Source organism: Populus trichocarpa, chromosome 15 (assembly GCF_000002775.5).
Source record: "Populus trichocarpa isolate Nisqually-1 chromosome 15, P.trichocarpa_v4.1, whole genome shotgun sequence".
Taxonomy (NCBI): Eukaryota; Viridiplantae; Streptophyta; class Magnoliopsida; order Malpighiales; family Salicaceae; genus Populus; species Populus trichocarpa.
In genome coordinates, this window is record NC_037299.2 from 3531144 (window position 1) to 3553086 (window position 21943).

At 33.4% G+C, this 21943-nt stretch overlaps 3 protein-coding genes across 4 annotated transcripts; 2 read left to right on the forward strand and 1 right to left on the reverse strand.

Annotated features, from left to right (window-relative positions):
• Positions 1-686: 686 nt before the first annotated feature.
• Positions 687-3616, forward strand: LOC7462487 (ras-related protein RABA6a). Its single transcript, XM_002322059.3, has 2 exons — positions 687-1270; positions 2931-3616. Exons 1-2 carry the CDS (start codon positions 1053-1055, stop codon positions 3379-3381), a joined length of 669 nt encoding a protein of 222 aa, XP_002322095.1. The 5' UTR covers positions 687-1052; the 3' UTR covers positions 3382-3616.
• Positions 3617-6965: 3349 nt separating this feature from the next.
• On the forward strand, positions 6966-13963 carry LOC7474820 (golgin candidate 2). The gene is made up of 10 exons (XM_024586809.2): positions 6966-7227; positions 7429-8556; positions 9441-9551; positions 9687-9746; positions 10123-10180; positions 11438-11490; positions 11655-11747; positions 12393-12518; positions 13311-13358; positions 13459-13963. Exons 1-10 carry the CDS (start codon positions 7174-7176, stop codon positions 13804-13806), a joined length of 2079 nt encoding a protein of 692 aa, XP_024442577.2. The 5' UTR covers positions 6966-7173; the 3' UTR covers positions 13807-13963.
• A 1110-nt stretch (positions 13964-15073) lies between these two features.
• LOC7474819 (uncharacterized) lies at positions 15074-19112 on the reverse strand. Of its 2 annotated transcripts, none has more exons than XM_024585954.2 (10): positions 18895-19112; positions 18712-18781; positions 18487-18554; positions 17841-17902; positions 17519-17600; positions 17163-17396; positions 16488-16616; positions 16342-16403; positions 16143-16259; positions 15074-15337 (listed from the first exon to the last, which is right to left on the reverse strand). In XM_024585954.2, the coding sequence occupies exons 1-10, from the start codon at positions 18943-18945 to the stop codon at positions 15289-15291; spliced, it is 924 nt and encodes a 307-aa protein (XP_024441722.1). In that variant the 5' UTR covers positions 18946-19112; the 3' UTR covers positions 15074-15288. The 2 variants fall into 2 exon arrangements, with proteins under 2 accessions (XP_024441722.1, XP_006374194.1); XM_006374132.3 differs by having other exon boundaries at positions 15074-15331; positions 18895-19110.
• Positions 19113-21943: the final 2831 nt, after the last annotated feature.

Here is a 21943-nt window from a genome sequence, read left to right on the forward strand (position 1 = left end):
AATTATCATGATCTCGAAAAGCTACAGTCATCAGCTAGCTTGTCTTCTCTGGCTTTTCATTAATCTCGTGAAAGCCGAAAGGTTTCTTGACTTATTCCGAAGATCCTTTACCTTTCTTTTTATAATTTATATTTCATTGTTGCATAAACAAAAAATTGAATCATAGTAGCTTTGTTTGTTTGCCAGCTTCATTTCACGGGTCATTCTCAAAACTGCATATAAACTTGCCTGTTCTTGCTTGCTACACAAGAAGTTCCCATCCTCACACAGCTTTTACTTAACTCAGTCCTGCTGTAAGGAAAAAGAAAACAGAAAAATAATTTATTTCATTCCATATCTGGTTATTTATTAGTTGCAGAAATGAAACTCACCACCAACCTCTGGTCAAATCCAAATGCTTAAAAACCCTAACATAAAAGACTGGAATGATTAGCCATTATAGCTTAATCCAATATTTTCAAGCAACTAATTCCAATCTTTGAATTCAAACAAGGGATCCTTGATAGAGTAACAACACTGTCAGCACTCGGTGAAGACATCCCAGTTTATCGATTGCCACTTGAGCATTGGATGGCAACAGGAATTTTGAAAAGTCGTTGGAAGAGCTACGTGGAAGAACATTAGTGGTCCTTCGTTCACTTTTTTGCAGGAGTTGTAATAATATTGGAAGGATTAAGAATTAAGGATGGATTATTGATTATTCCTCTTTATCTTGACAGCATTATAGAAACAGCCATCATGTCTCTATCCATGTCCTCACATGTAAACACTCAATACCCTCCAAACCTATGCCGAGAAGATTACTAATTTACTAAATGTACCTGTCACTGTATTTGCAATTATAAATCTGAACATGACTTTTTTGATTTTGGAGTTATATATAGATATACTTCTCTAATGACTTTCCACCATGCCTCAAGAGTCTTGTTTCTTATTTCTTGAAAACTCTCAACCTTCTGCATCTTTTGACATATTCTTTAGGTTTTCTTGTTCATTCTTTTTTGAAGAAGAGCTTGCAGGCTAGCCAGGGAGTTGATCATATATATATATATATGGCTGATTCATATGATGAAGAGTGTGATTATCTTTTTAAAGCAGTTCTTATCGGAGACTCTGCAGTTGGGAAATCAAATCTTCTATCAAGGTTTTCCAGAGACGAATTCCGGTTAGATTCTAAGCCAACTATAGGGGTTGAATTTGCTTACCGGAATATAAGAGTTGGTGATAAGCTCATCAAGGCTCAAATATGGGACACCGCTGGCCAAGAAAGGTATGCCTATCTTCTTCTTCTTCTTCTTTTCTTTTTTCCATGATTTTGTCAGGTGACAGTACTCTTTTGGCATGGTGAATCATCATTTTTTCGGATTAGGATAGATGTTTTCATATCTGAGATTTGCCAAGGTTGCGTGTCTGTGTGAAATTGCATGTTCATCTAGAAACCAGCCCACCAGCCTAACCCTTTGAGTTTTGATGCTTGATGAAGAGATTCATTCCAGCAGAATTAATTTGTAGTTAATTATCCAGCAGGATATATAGCTAGCCTTTAAATTTCCAATCAGATGAATCAACCAGAATTTGAACACTGTTTATGATCATCATATGTGATCTGCTTTAATCTCCATTAAAATGCTAGCAAAGATGAAGATGTTTTCTACTTATTTGGGACCCGCATAATGACTTAAGAGTTCTATGTATCCTGTTCATCTTAGATTTTTATAATTAATAGTGCAACGAAAAAGTAAATCCACTAGAGATTCATGAAAAGAACGTTTATCGAATTACTTGCTGCTACAAAGTTCTACCTCGTAATTTTCGTCCCCTTTGTGCTGTCCCATTGTCATTTCAATAACAACAATCAAGGAGGAGTAAAACTAATGTGATTTGGATCCTATGACAACTGATGTATAATTTATAATTTATTTTTTAATATGATTAATCCTTAATCACCCTACATTATACTGTATTAAACTTAATCAGATTTGATTGTTCAACCGATAACTTATTATTCAGAATCCAACTTAGATCAGATTTTATTTTAAATTAATTTAAAAGTTAACACAATCTAACTTATCTTACCTAATTAACATAGTCTATTAAATCTAATTTATTGTGAAACTCGAAAGAATAACTCTAAAATAAAAAATATATATATTTTTTAAAATTTTATTTTATTTAAAAGAAAAACTAAATGTTGTTTCGTGATTAGCTTGGCAAATCTAAATTTCAATCCTTAACTAATATACCAATATTAAAAATAATTTTTTAAAAAAAAAATATTAAAAAAAAAAACAATATTACCAAATTCAATCTCCTATCCAAACCGTAATGATTCGGTGCAGTTCTTTACCCCCACGAAACTTCCTTTGGTGCTATCAATAAAACAGCTCACTTGGGGTCTGGCTAAGTGATCAACAGATGAAACTTGCTTTGCCCTCGTTTTAAGTTTGATCCTTCATCTACACGTCTGTCACCCCCACAATATTTTATTTGTCTATTGGGTTTACAGGAACAAACCCGGGGAATAGTCGTCGTACGCGCAAGCTGACCCGGACACCCCGGGTTATCAAAAAAATAATAATAAAAAAATAAAAATAAAACAGGTGTACTAAAATATTCTATTCTAACCCTGTAGATGACTACAAGCATTATTTTTTCTTCATTTTCATCCTTTTCATCGTCTTCCTCTCTCTGTTATTGCAACTCAATCTTGTCTGTGGAGAATAATGTATATGATATTATATGGGCTTTAGCAATTAAAGATGCACATGATCTGGGCTGTCTGTCTTAAATGGTGTCAGTAAGATCCAACCATCCATTATTTAGGTTTAGGTACAAACTGATTCAAGAATATCACCTTATTTAAAACAAATAATTACAAAGTTTTTTTTTTCATTATTTAAGATGGAAATAATTTCACTTGCTGCGCGCAGGTTTAGAGCTATTACCAGTTCTTACTACCGTGGGGCTCTAGGTGCGTTGCTGGTTTATGACATTACAAGGAGAGCAACGTTTGACAATGTGAAAAAATGGTTGCATGAGCTAAGAGACTTTGGTAGCTCAGATATGGTCGTTGTTCTCGTCGGAAATAAATCTGATATTAGTCATCTTAGAGAAGTTGATGAAGATGATGGTAAGAACCTTGCAGAGACCGAAGCTTTGTACTTCATGGAAACATCAGCGTTGGAGAATTTGAACGTGGAGGAAGCTTTCATGCAAATGATCACCAGAATCCATGAAATCGCAAGCCAAAAAAGCTTGGAGGCTAAGAAGAACGAAACAACAATTTCTACCATAAAGGCTCTTCCGGTGGGAAAAGAAGTGATTAATATTGATGATGAGGTATCTGCAACTAAACAAGCTAGTTATTGCTGTTCATATTAATATTTATGGATAGATAACTAGAGAAATTAAAGTTTTGGAAAATGCTTCTCAAGTTGTTTTTTTTACATTTTATGTTTCATTATTATTTTTTTTACATTTTCTTTTCTTTTCTTTTCTTTTCTTCTTTTATTTGTTTGATAGTTAATTCGGTCATTAAGGGGCAATTAATGATAAGCAAAACGTTGATGATGATCGATGACGATGATAATGATGATGATTGTTGTATATTTGTGAATATTCCAACTCTTTAATAGCCTTTATATAATTTCATAATATGTTAAAAAGATTATTATGATATACCTGAAAAAAGCTAATATTTCTTCTTTTTTTATTTCCTACAATCTATCATACCGCCACAAGTCTATGATATTGATTGATTAAAATAGATGGATAATGCTAATATTTTATTATGAACAAAACATTCTTATTTTATTTACAATCTCTCCAATTTATCAAAATCTTCCATTAAAATAACTACATAACTTATATGAAGTTTGGGAGAGAGCTCATCTCCCAAATTTGGGCGCCTTTTGAGCGTGTGGTAGAGGGTTTTGTGTGTTTGGTTTGGAGATATAATGATTTTTTTTTGAAAGGTACAACCTTTTAAAGCACAAATCATACCTCACAAAAATAAAAAAATACATGGTTTTTAAGTGGATTCCACAAAAAAAATCTCACACCTCCAAACCAAACATCCCCAAAGGATACTTACGACAAAGTCGAAAATCATGTCTTACCAAGAATTAGTGATTTCATCACATTAAATTATTTTTTTTAAGAAAATTATTGTTCATTTATAGAACACTATTTTTATAATAGTGTAATTATGAAATTATTCTTACACAAACAAACTATTAGAACTAGATATGGAGGGATAAATAGTCTTTTCACCGTGATGTAATTATTTGTTTTCTTCAAATCATGCAGGGGCAAATGAGTCTTTTATTCTTTATGCAGTTGAAAATTACATGGTTGCCCCTCAAGTAAATAAAAAAAAAACTTATCTTATGTTCAGAAGCATTTTAGTATTTTTAAAATATAATTTTCAATAAAAAAAAATTACATAGGATCCCCCTGTTTTGCTTCTACTCGTGGACTAAAACAAGGGGATCCAATGTCACCTTACCTTTTTATTCTTTGTATGGAGAAGTTGCCTTGCTTCATCACCGACAGTTTCTCAAGCATCCTCTCTGTTTCTTGTAGGGCATCTGGGCTTAAGGTAAACTATGAGAAGTCTAGAGCAATGTGCTCTAGAAACTTGACTGGAATGGAGAAGAATAAATGCATTCAAATTTATATTACATTTCAATCAAAACTTAAAAAATAATTTAAAAAAAAACCATAGAAGTTAAGCACCTGGGCTAAAAAATTAGCCCGTGTGCCTGACCTTCTTTATTTATTTATTTATTTTAGGATAAAAAATATATTATTTGTCTTTTTATTTTATTTTTAAAAAATAAACATCGCAATCATATGTTGGCCTAGACTCTTGCCATTAAAAAAAATGATCAAAAAGTTAGGCCAAGTATTTGGAACCAAAATAATATTTTCCCATCTACCTTAAAAATCCAAATAAACCAATTCATAACCTCATAACTTCTAAATTGGTCAAAAAAACATAAAATTAAACCAATTAAAAAAAAATTCTTTCTTAACCTTGGTATACTTTTTTTGGTGACATGAAAGATAAAAAAAACATACATAAATGACACTACTCTTGTCAAAATAAACACATTTAAACTAAATTTGACTTTTTTTTGTCCCTAAAACTTGTTAATCAACAACTTTTTCTTTTCTACATCATTTTTTGATGACTCTTTCTCCTTATAAATTTGAGGGATTGAAACATCAAAATCTTAATAAACAGAAGAAAAAAAATGAAATGAAAAAAAAATCTAAGTTAACCAGAGTTAACATGTTAACTTTTTTTTTTTTTTGGATTTGAGAAAACTCCACTCCCCACAAAACGCACTTTGTGGGCCCAGGTGAGCGAGTAAAACTCCAGCTGTCACAGGCTCTTACAAGAGGTACACACCCTGACTCGAACTCGAGACCTGCTGTGCAGATCTCAAGCCCTTTGCCATCACGCTACACCTCTTGGGGACGTTAACATGTTAACCCTATGACCATGGATACAAAATTGAAATAACCCCATAAAAAGAAAATTAAAACACGACAACTAATTTCCAATAAATCAAATGTTGAATGATGAAATTGAAAAAAAATCAATTTTAAAAAAGAACCCAAGAAAAAGACTAAAATCAACCTATGTTAACTTTCGAAACTTTTGATCCTGATCATGAGTCAAAGATTAAACTCATATAAGGAAAACCCTAAAAAATAACAAAGTAAATTTTGTATCAATAAAATGTTGAGGGATAAAATTAAAAAAAAAACACAACAAAAAAGGAATCAAAACAAAAGAAATAACAATAAAAATAATAAAGACTGAATTTGATATAAAAAATTTAAAATCAAATGCTGAGAGATGAAATTAAAAAATTAATTTTTTTTTCAAAATTTTCCTTCCACATTAAATTGTTTGATAATCGAGCTTCATAGTTTTATTCAGTTTGCTTTTTACAAGATTATCCTTGTATCATAACCAGGTTGCAAATTTGACGTGTTAATTTAGATAGGTTCAGACCGGGTTTTCCTGACCTTTTAATGTTTTTATTTTCTTGTCAATTTATATATTATTGTTGTATCTTTTTATTTATATCATTTAAATTAACTGAGCTTATTAATTTTATTTGAGTCATCTTTAATTTTTTAGCTTCTATTAACATTTATGCCTCGTTAATATCTTTTATATGTTGAAAAAAAATTAGGTTAGTCCATGACATAGCATAGTTCCTATCTAGTTCAGTAATTAAATTTTTTTTTTCAAGTAAGATCTGGATCGACAATAATAAAATAAATCTTAGGATTGAACAAGAAATAGAAAAGGCACATCAGAAATCAAACCCTCAAACCATCTACTATCAAACTTAAGCGAAACATGATTATTATTTTAGATTTTTTAGTTTTTTTAATGTATCTTTGATATTGTGGTATATAATATTTTTTAAATGTGATTTTTATATAAAAATATTTTATTAATATTTTATATTAATATATAAAAATTATTAAAAATATTAATAAAATATTTTTAAAACAAACATAATTTTTAAACATAAACAAGTATGATTAATCTTGATGTGTGTAGCTCAACTAGTCAGATTTTAGGTTTTCTTCTTAAAAATCATCAGTTTGAGTATCACAATACTTAAAGCTAAAGCTACTGAAAATTTATATAATTATTAATTTCAGAACTTATAAAATTAATCAAAATATATACAAGTTAATAAAAAAATAAAAAAAATAATATCGGAAATGCCATCCCCTCGACTCTCACCTCTTGTATCCAATATCCACCTGTTTCTCTCTCTATTGTCTGAAACGTTACGGTGTCATAATCCCCACACGTGCCAACTCAATTTACATTCTACTCTCACGTGCATAAAACCACAACAATCACACCCCGGTCTCCTTTCCATTCCTCACAGACCACACCTTCTCTCCACTAATCGTCACGCTTCACTACAAACCACCCTCACATATCTCACCTACCCGTTACATTAGCTTCACCTCTTCAACAACACCTCTATCCCTTCTCCCCATTTTTCTTCGCTTCTCTGCAAATCAAAATTTTATGCGTTTTGCTAAAATGTGTCTTGTGCGTAAATCACAGCCTCACACTCACTAATTTCAACTCCAAACAAACAACAAAGAGAGAGAGAGAGAGAGAGAATGGCGAATTGGATCTCTTCAAAACTCAAAGTCGCCGAAACCTTCTTTGAACAGGCAAGCCAAATTCCTCTTTTCTCCTCTCTTTTTTCTTTTTTCACTAGCCAAACAGATCATCATCATCATCATCATTATTATTTAGGTTTTATTTTCAATGTCATTGTGCTGCTGTTATTACAGTTTGTTTTTTAGTTTTATGTTTTTTTGGATGATAATTAGTTTTTTTTCTTCTTTCTTTTTTGGTGATCAACGGTTCAGATCGATCAGCAAGCAGCAGAATCTTTGAAGAAGAACGAACAGCCACGATCTGACGATGATCAGAAATTTGATCTCCCAGCGAAAGCCGGGGGTTCTCTGTCTTTAAAGGATCAATTAAAGAAGAAAACACATGAATTTAACAATGAATACAACGGAAAATTGAATGCTGATTTTGCTATCAATAAGAATAAGAATAATGTTGTTAATAACAATGTTTTTGGTAGTGTCAATGATAAGGAGGTTTTGAATGCTCCGAAAATTTCTCCCAAACCTAGGGCAACGCTTACTGATAGTGACTGGACTGAGCTACTTGGTACTCCTCCGAGTCCGAATGCAAGTTCGCCTAATCGGAGTAATGGGGCACCTGCCATTCGTGGGTTGAGAAAGGAGGGTAGGAGGCAAGGGAGTTTGGTTTCAAATTCGTCGGTGGTCGAGGCGAAAAGGAATCAGAAAGTTAGGGGTAATAGTGATAAGAATAACAGTGGGGTGACATCAAAGAGGTTGGATTTAAAGTTGAATGGGAAACCAAGTGATGGAGAGGAGTCTGGCTCATCAGCTAGGTCTTCAAGTGTTGAGTTGCCAAGTGATGGTAAGGTTATGGATGGGACAGGACTGGAGCAAAATAAGAATGTGGGTGGTGAGGTAGTTGGAGAAAGGAAGGATGAGGGGAGTGAAGAAAATGGCGGGCGTGTTGAAAACAAGGATGCTGTGGAAGGGAAGGTTTTGCATGTGGCAAATAAGAATCATGCTTTGCTTTCTGCACCGGATAAAATAGATGGGATATCTGATGTGAAGAAGGGAGTTGGTGATGTTTATGGTCGCTTGAAAAGTACTGTGAAAGGGAAGCAGGGAACTCGGGCTGCATCTAGAAGCTCTGTCTCGGATGATTTGAAGAAAAATGATTCGACTAGCGATGAGAGCTCTGATTCAGATAGTGATTCGGGTTCATCATCTGATTCTGAGAGTGAACAGGAGAGGGAGAGAAGGAAGAAGATTTTGGCTGGAAGAGCAGCAGCTAAAGCTGTGCAGGCCATCATAGAGCGGGAGAATATGGTTGCCAGATTGGAAGGGGAGAAGCAGAGCTTGGAGAAAATACTTGAAGAACGAGCAAAACAACAAGTACAAGAGGTAATACTAGGCATTCACTTTGCTCTTATAGTTGATTTGTTTTCTTTATTGTTAGTGTAATTTAGATCATGATATATTTGATTGGAAAGAATGGGCCTTTAAGAATCCTTTGTTTTGGATTTAATGCACGACCAAAAACGCGTAACATTTTCTTGATTTTAGTAAAGTAAACAAAAAAATTACAGTCAATTTTCTACGTACTACTTGCTATACACATGTTATTGTTGAACCTCGATGAAAATAATAGGACAATGGATGGAGCTGATCAAATCAACTGGAATCCATTCTATTTATAATTCTGTTGAGAAAGCGAATCTATCCAACCTAATGATTTAAGTGGGTGGAGAAATCTTCAAAATTACTGTTCAGGGTGGCTGAAATTGCTAGTACTAGCCTTCCTCCCTATCAAGATTGCCCCAGGTCCCACTTCTTATACAGCAAAAACTCTAAGTTCCAAAATTTAAAAGTTGTAAGAGATTGAGCAGCTATTTTTCCCCCCTTGGCTCCCTAGCTGTTTTTTTCCATGAGCCATAGTATCCAGTCTACCTACCTGACCTAGCTCATATCAATCTTCAAGAACATAGACCAAGCTGAAATTTCACTTATAGGGGTACCGATAACTTTTTGATTGTGCTTGCATTGGCTTAACCCTGGGTCAGATTTTGCTTTCCACTTATCTTTCAAAATACCAATGTCTCTAAGACAACTGTAAACTAAGAATTTGCTATAAGTGACATGGTCAAGTAAGACAATGCAAACCATATTGGTGGTCAGTGCTTTTGATTCTTACCATGTGATATTTACATTTGTAGAATTTAAACTTTTATCAACTTATCCTTTCTTTCCAGCAGTAATTGTGTGATGACTTCTTCTTTCTCTGACAGGCTTCAGAGCTTCAGACAACTACGATGGAAACAATGGAAGCTGTTGACTTAGAAAAGCAGAAACATAATAATACTAGAATGGAAGTTCTTTCCCGATTGGCTAAACTTGAGGTACATTAGCCTGTTTCATATGCACTTTAGATGTAGTTAGACTGGTATTTGTTTCTATATCCTTTGAATTTTTTAATAGAAAGCATGAGTATTTTTTGTTAATTTAGTTGTCTCTAAAGAGCAATGTGATTGCAGACCACAAATGCTGATCTTGCAAGATCCCTTGCTACTGCACAGAAGAATCTTGAACTAGAGGTATGATGGACTTCTAATTCAAGTGGTTGGGTTATGATTGATCTGCCTTCCTTTTCATTCAGAATTTGGTTTGAGATATTCTTTGTCTGTTTTGAATAAATTGCATTCTTTCCAAATGGGAATAACAGTAGAAGAAAGTTTATTAACTTCTATTTTTGATACTTTGCTTTATAATTCTACCTTGCTTAATTATAGCCTTTTTCCCTCTTGAGTTCTGATACATGCCTTTTATTCTAGTTTGGTATGCTATTTTGTTAAAGGACCATGTGCAATGCTAGCCTTAGCTGATTATATTTTGAAATTTTCTTGATGTATATAGTACAACATGTATGCACATAATAATTCTATTTATTTTTATTTGTATTTTTGTGACTAGATTAATCAGGTGGCAGAACTCCGACAACAATTTGAATTAAAAGAAGTGGCTCTTGAAGGTGTGCACGCTTGGATTATGATCTGATTATTTTAATGAACCTGCTATGTATCTTGTATATGGTCCTTTTATGTTTCAATCAGTTCTTGAAAAAAGTGGGGTTAAGCATTTGAAATAGAGATAATGTTAAAGCATGCATCAGCAGTCTTTACAGTCAATTCATTATGGGATAATTGAAGGAAAGAAAAAAAAACGTTTGTAAATGTTGTTGTCAGGATGTAGATCTCAATAAACCAACATTCTGAAGGTTTATGAAGTGGAAATGTGCTAGGCACATGTTAGTGTTGGAAGTTAAGTCAGTTGCTGGACTTGGGTGATAAATTCCTTGAACTTCTTACAGGAATGGAATGTTAGGTTTGAGGTGTTAGGAACGTGCAACCAAAATAGTATTAACTCTGAAGTTTGAAGTTAATCAGTAACTGGACTTGCAGAAATTAGATTAAAGTTTGTTATTGGTTCTGATAAATAATGAATTGATTGTAACAGACATGAAAGAAAGGATGCAGCGTGCACAAGAGCGCCAGAGAAAGTCAAATTTAAAACATTAACAAATTGTAGAACAGAGTCTTCTTACTTTCTTTGGAGAGAAACCTAAGAATATAGTTTCTTACAGATTATGTATTTAGCTCATGAACCTTTCCCTCAATCCCTCTAATGGATCATTCTGTATTCGTGTTTGAGTTTGAAGGCAAGAGTGATTAATGACCGGGAAAAGTACTTTGTCTCTTCTTAATCTTGTTCATTAATGTTAGCATCACTCTCAATATTAACGTGACACCTATTATTAAACTGTTCACGCCCCACTATCACAGAACTCTGACAGGCTCCAAATTTTCATTCTTTCTTTCTTTCTTTCTTTTTTCAATTTTCAACCGTTGCCCCTTTAGCTGTACATTTTGACTCCTCTAGTTTAGAAATTTCTGGTGAACAAATTGTCAATTCACAAAATGGAAACTTATTAAGAACTTTTTCTTCTGGCTTCATCAGCATAAATCATGTGTTAATTAGATAACAAAAATACAAAACATTAAAAAGCTTGAGCTTTTCAGTTGTAGATGAGATAGTGGCACTGTATTTTATACTTCAAATTGATCTCAACCAGCACAAATATGATACCATAAATTGATTATTTGTATTTAACCAATTTGTGATCTTCATGGATATCAAGGATAATTTGATCATTAAGATGAAGTATATCTTACATAAAATCACTTTCGAATGCACATATGAATTGTTGAGTCTCCTTTTCTCCTTGTAGATCTCAGGAGGAGGATCTCCAAGACTCACCAGACTGAAACATATCTAAACCAGGTGAGTCACATTCTTCCTGTGATCATATTGGTGCACAAATAAAGGTTATGGAGGATCCTACAGTCCTTGTACAGAGTTATATGCTTTATCTGGTTCTTATTAAACTCTTTTCACCAACCCAGCCAGTTTGTAATCAATTTTGTGTTAATTTTGGAATTTTGTAGGCTGCAGCTTCAAAAGGAGTTCAATTTGAACGAGAGATTCTTGAGACAGAGTACTTGTTCCTAATTGATAAAATTCAAAGATTGGAAGACAAGGTTAGCCCTCATGTTTCAGCATAATGTAACATTTCCATGTTGTCAACTTGCTCTGTATTTGTGACATCTATAAGTTAATCAACTTCTTGTTGTCCTTTTGTTTTTGTTTTTTTTTTTTTTTTGAAAAATACTCCATGTTTTTTAAATTCCTGAAGCTTATCATAGTTAAGTGCTAACTTTCAGTCTGTATTCCTGATTTGCATTTCGTTTGAAAATAATTTGCCCAGAACTTGTGTGCATGCAATTAAGAAATAAAAAAATTATTAGAGATTATCCTTTTGCATCAGTGCAAAGCTTAATTAAACATGGAAGATCCTGAGCTTGATGCTCTTGCATTCACTCTGATATTTGGTAACAAATGTTTAGCAGTAAAACCTCATTGTTAATTATTAAGGTCTCAATTTTGTATCCTAACCTCATTTTTCGATGCTGCAAGACAATTTTGATCTTTATCCATACAATCAGTTCCCAATAGCTAAGCTACAGAAATGATGTTCACAATTTAGTTATATGGCTGTGGACTTTTTTGATATATTATATCTCAAGCAATTTTTTGGATGATTTTCTGTGGTATGCTGGCATGTCCAGCTGATACATTCCCATGCTAGGTTACTTACCTGCATAAGTTTTACGTGTCTATTTCAGGCAAAGAAGCTAGAAACAGATATTGAGATGACAAGAAAGGAGATGGAGGATCCGACAGAAGTAGAAATTGAGCTCAAGAGAAGGCTTGGTCAGTTAACTGACCATTTGATTCAGAAACAAGCCCAGGTTTGTCTTTCAAACTACTTTCAAGTCAATTGTAGTAACTGGGATCTGCAGTTTTTAGTCAATTGTAGTAACTGGGATCTGCAGTTTTTCTCTTCTTTTGGTCTCCCAATTGAGTCATTTTATCCAAGGATTTCTAATATTGATGTTTTGAAATAAGAATTTTAGACTTTGATTCTTTCTCATACAGCTACCGAGCTTTATAATTTCATATGTGAAACCAAGGGAGTTTTGTTATTCAGGGCATTCTTTCTTAGTCATGAACTCGTCAATTTCTATAAGATCAATGTGAGCTGCCTGATAAAATAAGACTAGAGCTCTTCCAGACATTTTTATTTCATCTTGTGATCTAATTAGACAGTCATTCTCTGAAACTACGAGTTGAATTCAAGAAAAAAGAGTTGATTGTGTGGGATTACTTTGGAAGTATATGGCGGCATCATGTTCTGAATTCTGAAAAATAGAACAACTAGTCTGTTGTTTATATAGATTAGGCAGATTTTTTTTGTAAATGATATACTGTTTGAAAGGACTGCTGGTTGCCAATTCATTCATCTTCAACAAGTTCTTGGTTGAAACTACCACAAGTAGCATTGACCTATAGCAATGTATTGGTTATTCTATTCAAAAGTCTATGAGTTAATAACTTCACTTCTCTCTGCCATGATCTATTGAGTTGTTTTGAGTCAACAAGTGAAAGATAGCCTCGTCCTTTTGAGCTGTCAAGTGTCAATTTCAACCATGTATTCTCAGTTCTGCGCGAAGAAAATTTTTTGACATTGATTATTCATCCAGGTTGAAGCGCTCTCCTCGGAGAAGGCAACCATAGCTTTCAGAATTGAGGTATGTTTACAACTTGGAATGATTGACAGTACCACCAGCAACAGATAAAAAAAAAATCTAATGTTTGTGATTCGCTATTTATGCTGGCATGCACTTTCAGGCTGTTTCAAGGTTGCTAGAGGAAAATAAGTCGGTGGTGAATTCAAGTAATTTGGAATCAGGAAAATGGGCAATTTCTGACTCAAAGTTGAGGCCTATGTTTGAGGACAAAATCCGTGCTGGAAGGAAACACTTGGGATCATTGGTTCAGCAGTTAGACGCTATTTTCCTTGCAGGTGTAGTGTTTCTAAGGAGAAATCCAACAGCAAAATTGTGGTGTCTGGTCTATCTTTTATGCCTTCACGTTTGGGTCATTTACATTCTTATGGCACCCTCCCAATCATCAAATGAGGGCAGATCTGGTGCTGTTTTTTCGCTGGAAAATCTCAACAAAACTGCAGGTGTGTAATTGCTTGTGGTGTGTGTATATATATTATATATTTTCCTCAGCTTTTTTGAGAGGTCTTGTATTACCCAGTGTTAAAGCACTCCATTGCTAGGGTTGTAATGATTCATGTATAAACAAGAAAAGTAATAAATATATCAACGCAAAATTCCTTTTTATATATATATATATATATATAATTATTTCTCTGTCTCTCCCTCTCTCTCTCTCTAGGAAAGAAACATGAAAACCCTCCAAAGTACTCTTGAAAAGGATAGCAAGTGTAGTAGAAAATCCTCAGAAGTAACTCTTGAGAAGGTTGATTTGCAGAGTCCATGATTGCATGGAGCAAGTGAAAATGCTAATAAAAGAAATCTCATTGCAGCTAAAAACTAATATTTCCTTTGGAAATGGTTGTGGAAGGCTCCCCTACTTATACACCAATGTATAGTTTTCTAATTTAAAATAAAACGAGACATGAATTATTGTATAGGTCTTGATGTGCCAAGAAATATAATACTAATTATATAATTATAATATGATTTGATGGAATCCTTGTGGGCATTGACTTGCATCGAAAACTTTATAGGTTTAAAATCGTCACTAATCCATATAATTTTTTTTATATATATACTAATGCTGTAATCTTATTTTATTTTGATTTTTTTTAGATAAAAATGAGAAATTTAAAGATCTCTTCAAGGGCAACACTTTTATCCATAGTTTTGGAATCCAACCCGGCAGGTCAACCCGGGACCTGACCTGTCCGGGGCTGAAACTAGGCTGGGTTGAAGAAAAAATAAAAAAAGAAAAAACTCGATATAACCCGGTTAACCCGATTAAAAACCCGATTGCAACTCGTTGACTTTTACTTTTTTACTAAAACGACGTCGTTTTGATTTTAAAAAAAATTGATCCGGACGACCCGATTAAAACTCGGAACCCAAGACTTGAACCAGACCGTATATGAAAACTATACTTTTATGGAGTAATGATATCCTTCTGTCACTACCTAAAATTGTCATGCACTGCTTCTTAACCTTTTCCTTTTCCTTTTTTTTTTTTTGTATAATTTCAATTAAACAACTGTTTGGCATTGCAGTTAAATGACTATTTCATCATTTAAAATAAAATTTCTTTAAATATTTTTGATGGTTTTAAATCATTTTAACAGATTAATATCAAAAATTAATTTTAAAAAATAAAAATATTATTTTAATATATTTTCAAATAAAAAATACATTAAAACACAACATTTACCGCAAATTCACTAAACAGAAACAAGAGGGCATTAGCAAACTTAAATATAAGAAATCAGCATTGATTGTGGGAAGGAAACTCAGTGGACAGAACAGTAGAGGTGGAGACATGTTTCGGGCAGGAGAAAGAAAATCAACCGACAGCTAGTAATTGAAATAACATGGCGTATATGTAGCTTAACAGCTAAAACTATTCCTAGCTAGTACATAAAAGTTACCAAAACAGGGCAAATTCCCTGTTGAACTTCTAGCCAATCTTCGATCCATCGCTGCCTCCACCTTGTCTTGTTCTATTCCTTGCATATACGGAGATTGCTTTAGAAACATTGCAAATTTGAACGGAATAATGTCTACTTGCAAAATAAGTTCTAAGGTGCAATGGCATCAAAAACTTGAAACATCACAATATTATCAACCTAACAATGTCTACTTTCACTCAACAAGCACTACACATCTAACAACGTGATTTTTTCTCTTTCAGGCGAAAACACAAGTACTTTACAAGAGTTGAATAAACTTATTTTGATAGCAAGCAGTGGATTTTCGAAGCAGAAGCAGAGAAGCATATAGCTTACGATGGAGTGAGGGTAGATCACAATCAGATCAACAAACTAAATATTCTCGGTCCATCTCCAATATATATGCAGTGCGAGTCTAGTCATTGTTTTACCAGATCAAATCCACATGCAGAAATCTTAGTTCAGTTCTTCATTTGCTTCTCAACATCAACTATATTTGCTTAAAAAAAAATCAACATGAAACGGAGAAATGGTTCCACAAGGTAAGTAAAAGAAAGGAGGCAAAAGAAAAATGGAAGACAAGTCTTCAACCAACAGAATGAAAAGAAGTAACAGTCAGACAAAGACAACAATAATAGGCAACAGAGACAATGGTTGAAATGGAAGTACAAAGGAGCAAATTTTATCTCCCTGCAGTTTCACAGGTTCAATTCTACATGCATTCCAATCATAACATGTTGGAATTACTTCTTGGAAAATGCACATTACAATTCATGAACAACCCATGAATAGAAAGGTGGATTTGTCGATTACATGCCAGAACAGAAATAAAAACAAAAGAAAAATTATATTGGTGTCTCACCATGCTGACCCCTCTTCTGGAAAATTACGACTGTAGAGAGGAAATTCAAAGAGGAAAACAGATTTGAACCATGAAGGTAAGCTCCTGTACACTGCTTGGGGCAGTGGAATTAGAGGGCTGAAACAGGAGTTCAGTCAGCTAGTTTATCCTCCAGATTAGTTGAAAACAAAAACTGGCACTAAGAGAAAACAAACTTAACCTGGTTGTCCTTTTATACGTCCTGTATGCAGCCACGTTGCCAAATTTCTTGTCAGCAGATTGCTGTTCACACAGTTGTGGATAGTAAGCATTTTGAGATGTCAAAATGAAGTTTCAGCAATAACATTTGAGGCAGGAAGAGCAAACCTCAAGCAATGGTATGCCACTGACAAAAAGAAGCAACAATGTGAGAAAGATTGGCCCAAGGATCACCAGCCACTCAGCACCTTCCAGTACAGGTGCAGAAGCCACAAAAATACCCCACCAAAGGAGAATCTGCGCATGACATTCAATAAGGTTTAGCTTGTCATGACGAAATAAGATTGAAGCAGATCAAGTAAATCTTTGGAGTATGTGAAACTTATGAGACATCCGTTCCAGGAAAAACTCAGCTGAAACAAACTTCAGGTTACTTACTTCTCACAAAATTACAAAGTTAATAATTCATGAGGTACAAATTTTTGCGTGCCATGAGCACAATAATAATGAAGGCTCGTATTTGTGATATGTTTCTTGTTTATCCAAATCAAACAACCAGCACATTTAATAAAGCCAATAGAGGTATTGACTGAAACCTATGAGGTTTAAGTTGAATATTTAATCACATTCAGGTACTTGCCAAGGTAGTGAAGTTGAATATGAAGGGCATGCACTGAAACAGTGAAGTTTGCACTTACAACCTGTAACCATTAGAACAAAGAGCATATTTTTCTAAAGTTGTCACAGGAGCAGCACCGCTTGATTTCAACAAACATTAAAAAAGCATCACGCTGCTCTGCTTTCTAAATTACCCAACATTGGTGAGAAAAATGCAGGACAAACCTCGCCAAAATAGTTTGGGTGACGAGATATATTCCATAATCCAACATTGCACCATTTCCCTCTGTTTTCTGGAGCATTCTTGAATGTCAGTTTTTGTTGATCAGCTGTAGCTTCAACTGAAACACCAACAGACCACATAATCCAGCCAATTATGTCTGCAGCCTGAACGGAAGGATCCCTGTCAATTCCATTAACCACTGTTACAGGTAAGCTCACAGTCCACACCCAGACAGCCTGCAGTGAATAATAAGAGGATAAAAACGAATAATTCACCTCTCAAACATCAAACCGTACCCGACAAGAATTGAGACACGAATATCATCAATTTAAAAAGAAGATGAAGAATCCTCAAAAACCTGAAATATCCAGAAAACAGCTAATTTCCCCAAGTTACTACGCATTTCATCAAAACGTCTATCCTCCCCCCACTGCAGAATCCTGTTCACAACATTACACAAATACAGTCAATCAATTTCAATATACTATTATCCAGTATCTCATGAAGCTAGTAAAGGCAACCGCAGAATGTCTGAGTGGCAAATTGATTAGGGATTTTAGTATCAAGCAAACCTCATCTCATCTCATGCAACTCAAAACTTCTGAACTGAATTAATAGTATGTCGTAGAATTGCTTATAGAATTTAAAAGCATTTCCGTAGAATATCATGTCATTAGTACCTCAGTAACAGGAACAGTCCCAGGCGAAGACCCCAAGATACTACTAGGAAACTCAAGACTACCTGAAATACAGAGCAGCAAAATCATAAATGTGGAAGGTTACATGCTAAAAAACACAGGGCAGGATCAGAGTAAATATTAAGTAGCAAGCAATTGAATTTACAGTAGTAATGCAAAAAATATTTTCCCTGATGAAATTACAGAAGGAAAGAAAGCTAGAGGTTTACAAACAGGAATGTGGAGTCCATGTACCTAACAACTTCAAATCAATCAGCCTATCAAATCCCAGTATTATATCATACAAGATGTGCTAAATAAAATAGGTGACTCTTTACACCTTACTAAACTCGCATCACTAGGAGTCTTGTTAAAGCAATTCTCAGCATACATGTCTGTACATGCGTGTAATCAAAGGACAACAGGATTTTTAGTAAAATTGAAAGGAAGAAGGATATAAACAATAAAATCCCATTGAACAAGTTGTGGATAAAGGGTTATATAATGCTTTGCTAATCACATCATCAACTGAGTTTAGGATTATCAAAGACTCCAGCCGAGTCTTAAGGCATAATAACAATTTGATCCGTCAAAGAGTGATACAACAGTGTTAAAATAATATTATAAGCTCAGGAGGAGAGACATTTACCTGTCTGAAATGCCATGTCCCTTTCAAAACCAGAGTCAACACAGCTAGTATAATAAAATTTGTGCTTCCTGATATAAGGAACCAGAATCAATTTCCACAAATATTACAAAAGTTACCAACAACAAATTAAATCAACAAAGTTGATGATATCAATTTATTCATCAATTCCTTCCAGCAAATTCTCAAGGAAAGTTGGGAAATTGAAGTCTAGAAAAGTAACAATACCGGCAAAGTCAGTGACTTTATCAAACTTCAGAAGGGCAGTGATAACAAAAAACAGCAGTTGGTATCCCACCTATAAAACAAAATAACAGCAATGTTCAAAAAAACTTAAGGCCACCGTTGAAGAATGGAAGATAGATGGATAGATGGATAGATGGATAGAGAGGGAGGGAGGGAGAAACTTACAGTGACGATGGCAGTGAGTGCTAGAAAATGGGAGTCTAAAACGGTTCCCATTTTTAGGGGATTACGTTGTACTTCACTATAGTTTTGTTCGATCTATAAAGAGTAAAGACTGGTTTTTTCAGTTTGTTGTGTTCATTTGCCAGCTTCATTTATGCTTATGGGGTGTCTCTTCTTTTATTTTCTCTTGCCATAAAAATGTGTGGATGATAAGAGAGAGGTATTATGGGGTTGGGATTTGAACACCGTTTTGTTTTGTTTTTTTTTAGCATTCAAAGTTTTCACTTCATTCCTTTTTCCTCCTTTTGGGCTTTGGCGATGTGAACATTTCAAACGAACCACTTTTTTTTAAAAAATTTCCTTTTATTCTTTATATATATATTTTCCATGATAAGATAATCCTTGAGTCGTTTTCACTTAAATTTTTTAAGGAATCACTTTGATTCAATAATTTAAGTTATTAGATAAGATTTCAAGATATAATTTATATTATTTTCTAACGTATCCCTTCAAGTGAAAGCTTTTTGGACTTGAAACTTGCACAAATCCATATTACCTTGTACCTAATTTTTATGAAATAAATGGAGATAGTAAGATTCGAACTCGTAACCGCTTGGTCATCAAAGCTCTGATACCAAGTCAAATAACCATTTCAATCTAATAGCTTAATCTAGTAAGTGAGATCTCAGAATATAATTTATATTATTCAGATTAAGTTTCTTGTGATGTAATTTTAAGACATAACTTTCATGTTAATCTATCATATTTAGAAAATTTCAATTAGTTTTATCATTGTTTCTAAGATTTACGTGATAGAATTTAAATTTTCTATAATCCATAAGAGTTTCCCAGAGGTTCTGATGAGATCCCGTCGTGCCATAAGCCCATAACTAATGAAAGTTATAGAAGGTAATCCCAATGTTTTTTCTTCACTTTTGCATGTCTCCTCTCATTTTTCAAATTAATTATTAACTATAAACTCAAAATAAAAAAAGGGATTTTACTATATTTCTTCTCAAAAGCATTATTTATTTAAATTGTGCTTTACTTCTTTTTCTTTTTAGATCAATATTTTTTTTAATTTTTTTTTAATATTAAATTTTTTATTGAATTATTATATTTTCATGATACGGATTGCGGATTTGACGGGTTAACCCGATCGACTCGGATTTTTTTAATTAATTAATAATTTTTTTTAATTTTCTTTTTCTAATACTATGTTGATTATGAATTACATTTCATGATTTATTTTGTTTACTTTCTACTATGCTATTCCAACCCATGACCTGAGAATAATACTTAACAAATTAACCTGAGTTAACTCATGTTATTTTTTGTGTCATTTTTAATTATTTTTTTTTAAAATTTAATTATTCAACATTGGATCGGTTGAGAATTGAGTTTCATAATCTATTTTGATTTGCTTTCTACAGGGATATCTTGGCCTCACAATCAAGATCACGAGTTTTGGTATTTTTACCCTGGTTAAATCGGGTTATTTTATTTCTAGGAGGTTATCTCGGTTTCATGACCCAAGTCATTGGTTCTTCAACATTGAATTTGTTTTTTATTGGATTGTCATCGTCTCATAACCTAAGTCACGAGTTTCGCAAGTTAACCTAATTGATTGAGTTTTTTTTTCTTCTTTTTAATTGATTTTTTTCCAATTTCATCATTTAATATTGTGTTTGATTGATAATTAGACTTCATGATTTGTTCATGTTCTCTTTTTTTAGGTTATCTCGACATCATAACCCGAGAATAATGTTTAACGGGTTAACCCGGGTTGACTTGACTTATTTTTTATGTCATATTTTTAGTTAAAACTTTTACAAATTTTATCGTTCAACATTGGGTTCGACAGATGTAATTGGAAATTGAGTTTCATAATATTTTTTATTTGCTCTCTATGATGTTATCTCAATCTTATTATCAAAGTTGTAAATTTATCAGGTTAACCCGGGTTAAATCAGATCTTTCTTTTTTATTTTCTTTCTATGAAGTTATATGTCTGATGACCCGGGTCATGGATTTGGACGGATTGACTTGGGTTGTTTTTTATGTTATTTTTTTAATTGATTTATTTTTTAATCTCATCATTTAATATTAAGCTGATTAGGGATTGAAAATCATAATTTGTTTCAATTTACTTTTCATGGGGTTATCTCGGTCTTATGACCCAGGTCGCGGGTTTGACAGGTTAATTCAGGTCGTTTTTTTAGGTCCCTTCTTAATTGATTTTTTTTTTCAATTTCATTCTTCAACATTAAGTTGATTAAGAATTAGACTTCATAATTTATTTTGATTTATTTTCTATGAGATTGTCATAATCTTATAATCTAGGTCGCAAATTTAACATGTTAACCCGGGTTTTTCCAAGTCAATACGGTATGTTGTTATCTTATTATTAAAAAAAAAAGATATCATCTTGCAATTGTTTGTAGTTAAACTATGTTTTTACAGACTGTATAGGTTACTTTTAGACCCACAAAATCAATCAAGTTATATCAAATAAACCCTCAATCGATTTAATCTTTTCTACTTGAAAAAAAAGACCTTAACAACTTCTAAATATTTTTTTTATTAAAAAAAAAAAAAACTAATCCGATCCACAACATGTTACGTGTGAAAGATGTAATATCTTCTAAATCTCCAATCACACGTCTTTTGAATATAAAAAATTGCACTGGAAAATTTATCACTCCATTTTTATTTTTATTTTGTCGTATATGATTAGTCAACTGCGGGTTATCCATCCAAAATGCCAAAAGAAAAGGACAAATGGGAATCAAAATGAAAGAATTATCAAGGATTGTGCAAAGTGGTGGATACAATGAACATCCATCTGCTTTTCCTTGTTTCGGACCCTTAATTCATCAGGGAGCAAAACCGAATTCTATTCCTCCATGCTTTGCCCAGATGAAGGGAAGAAAACAATCACAAACTTGAGACAATAAATAGCTAAGTTACTATCTTCCCCTTCTTTGCTCTCCTCATCATTATCTTCAAACACTAAATCATTCTTCTCGCCATCAGATTCATTTCGAGAACC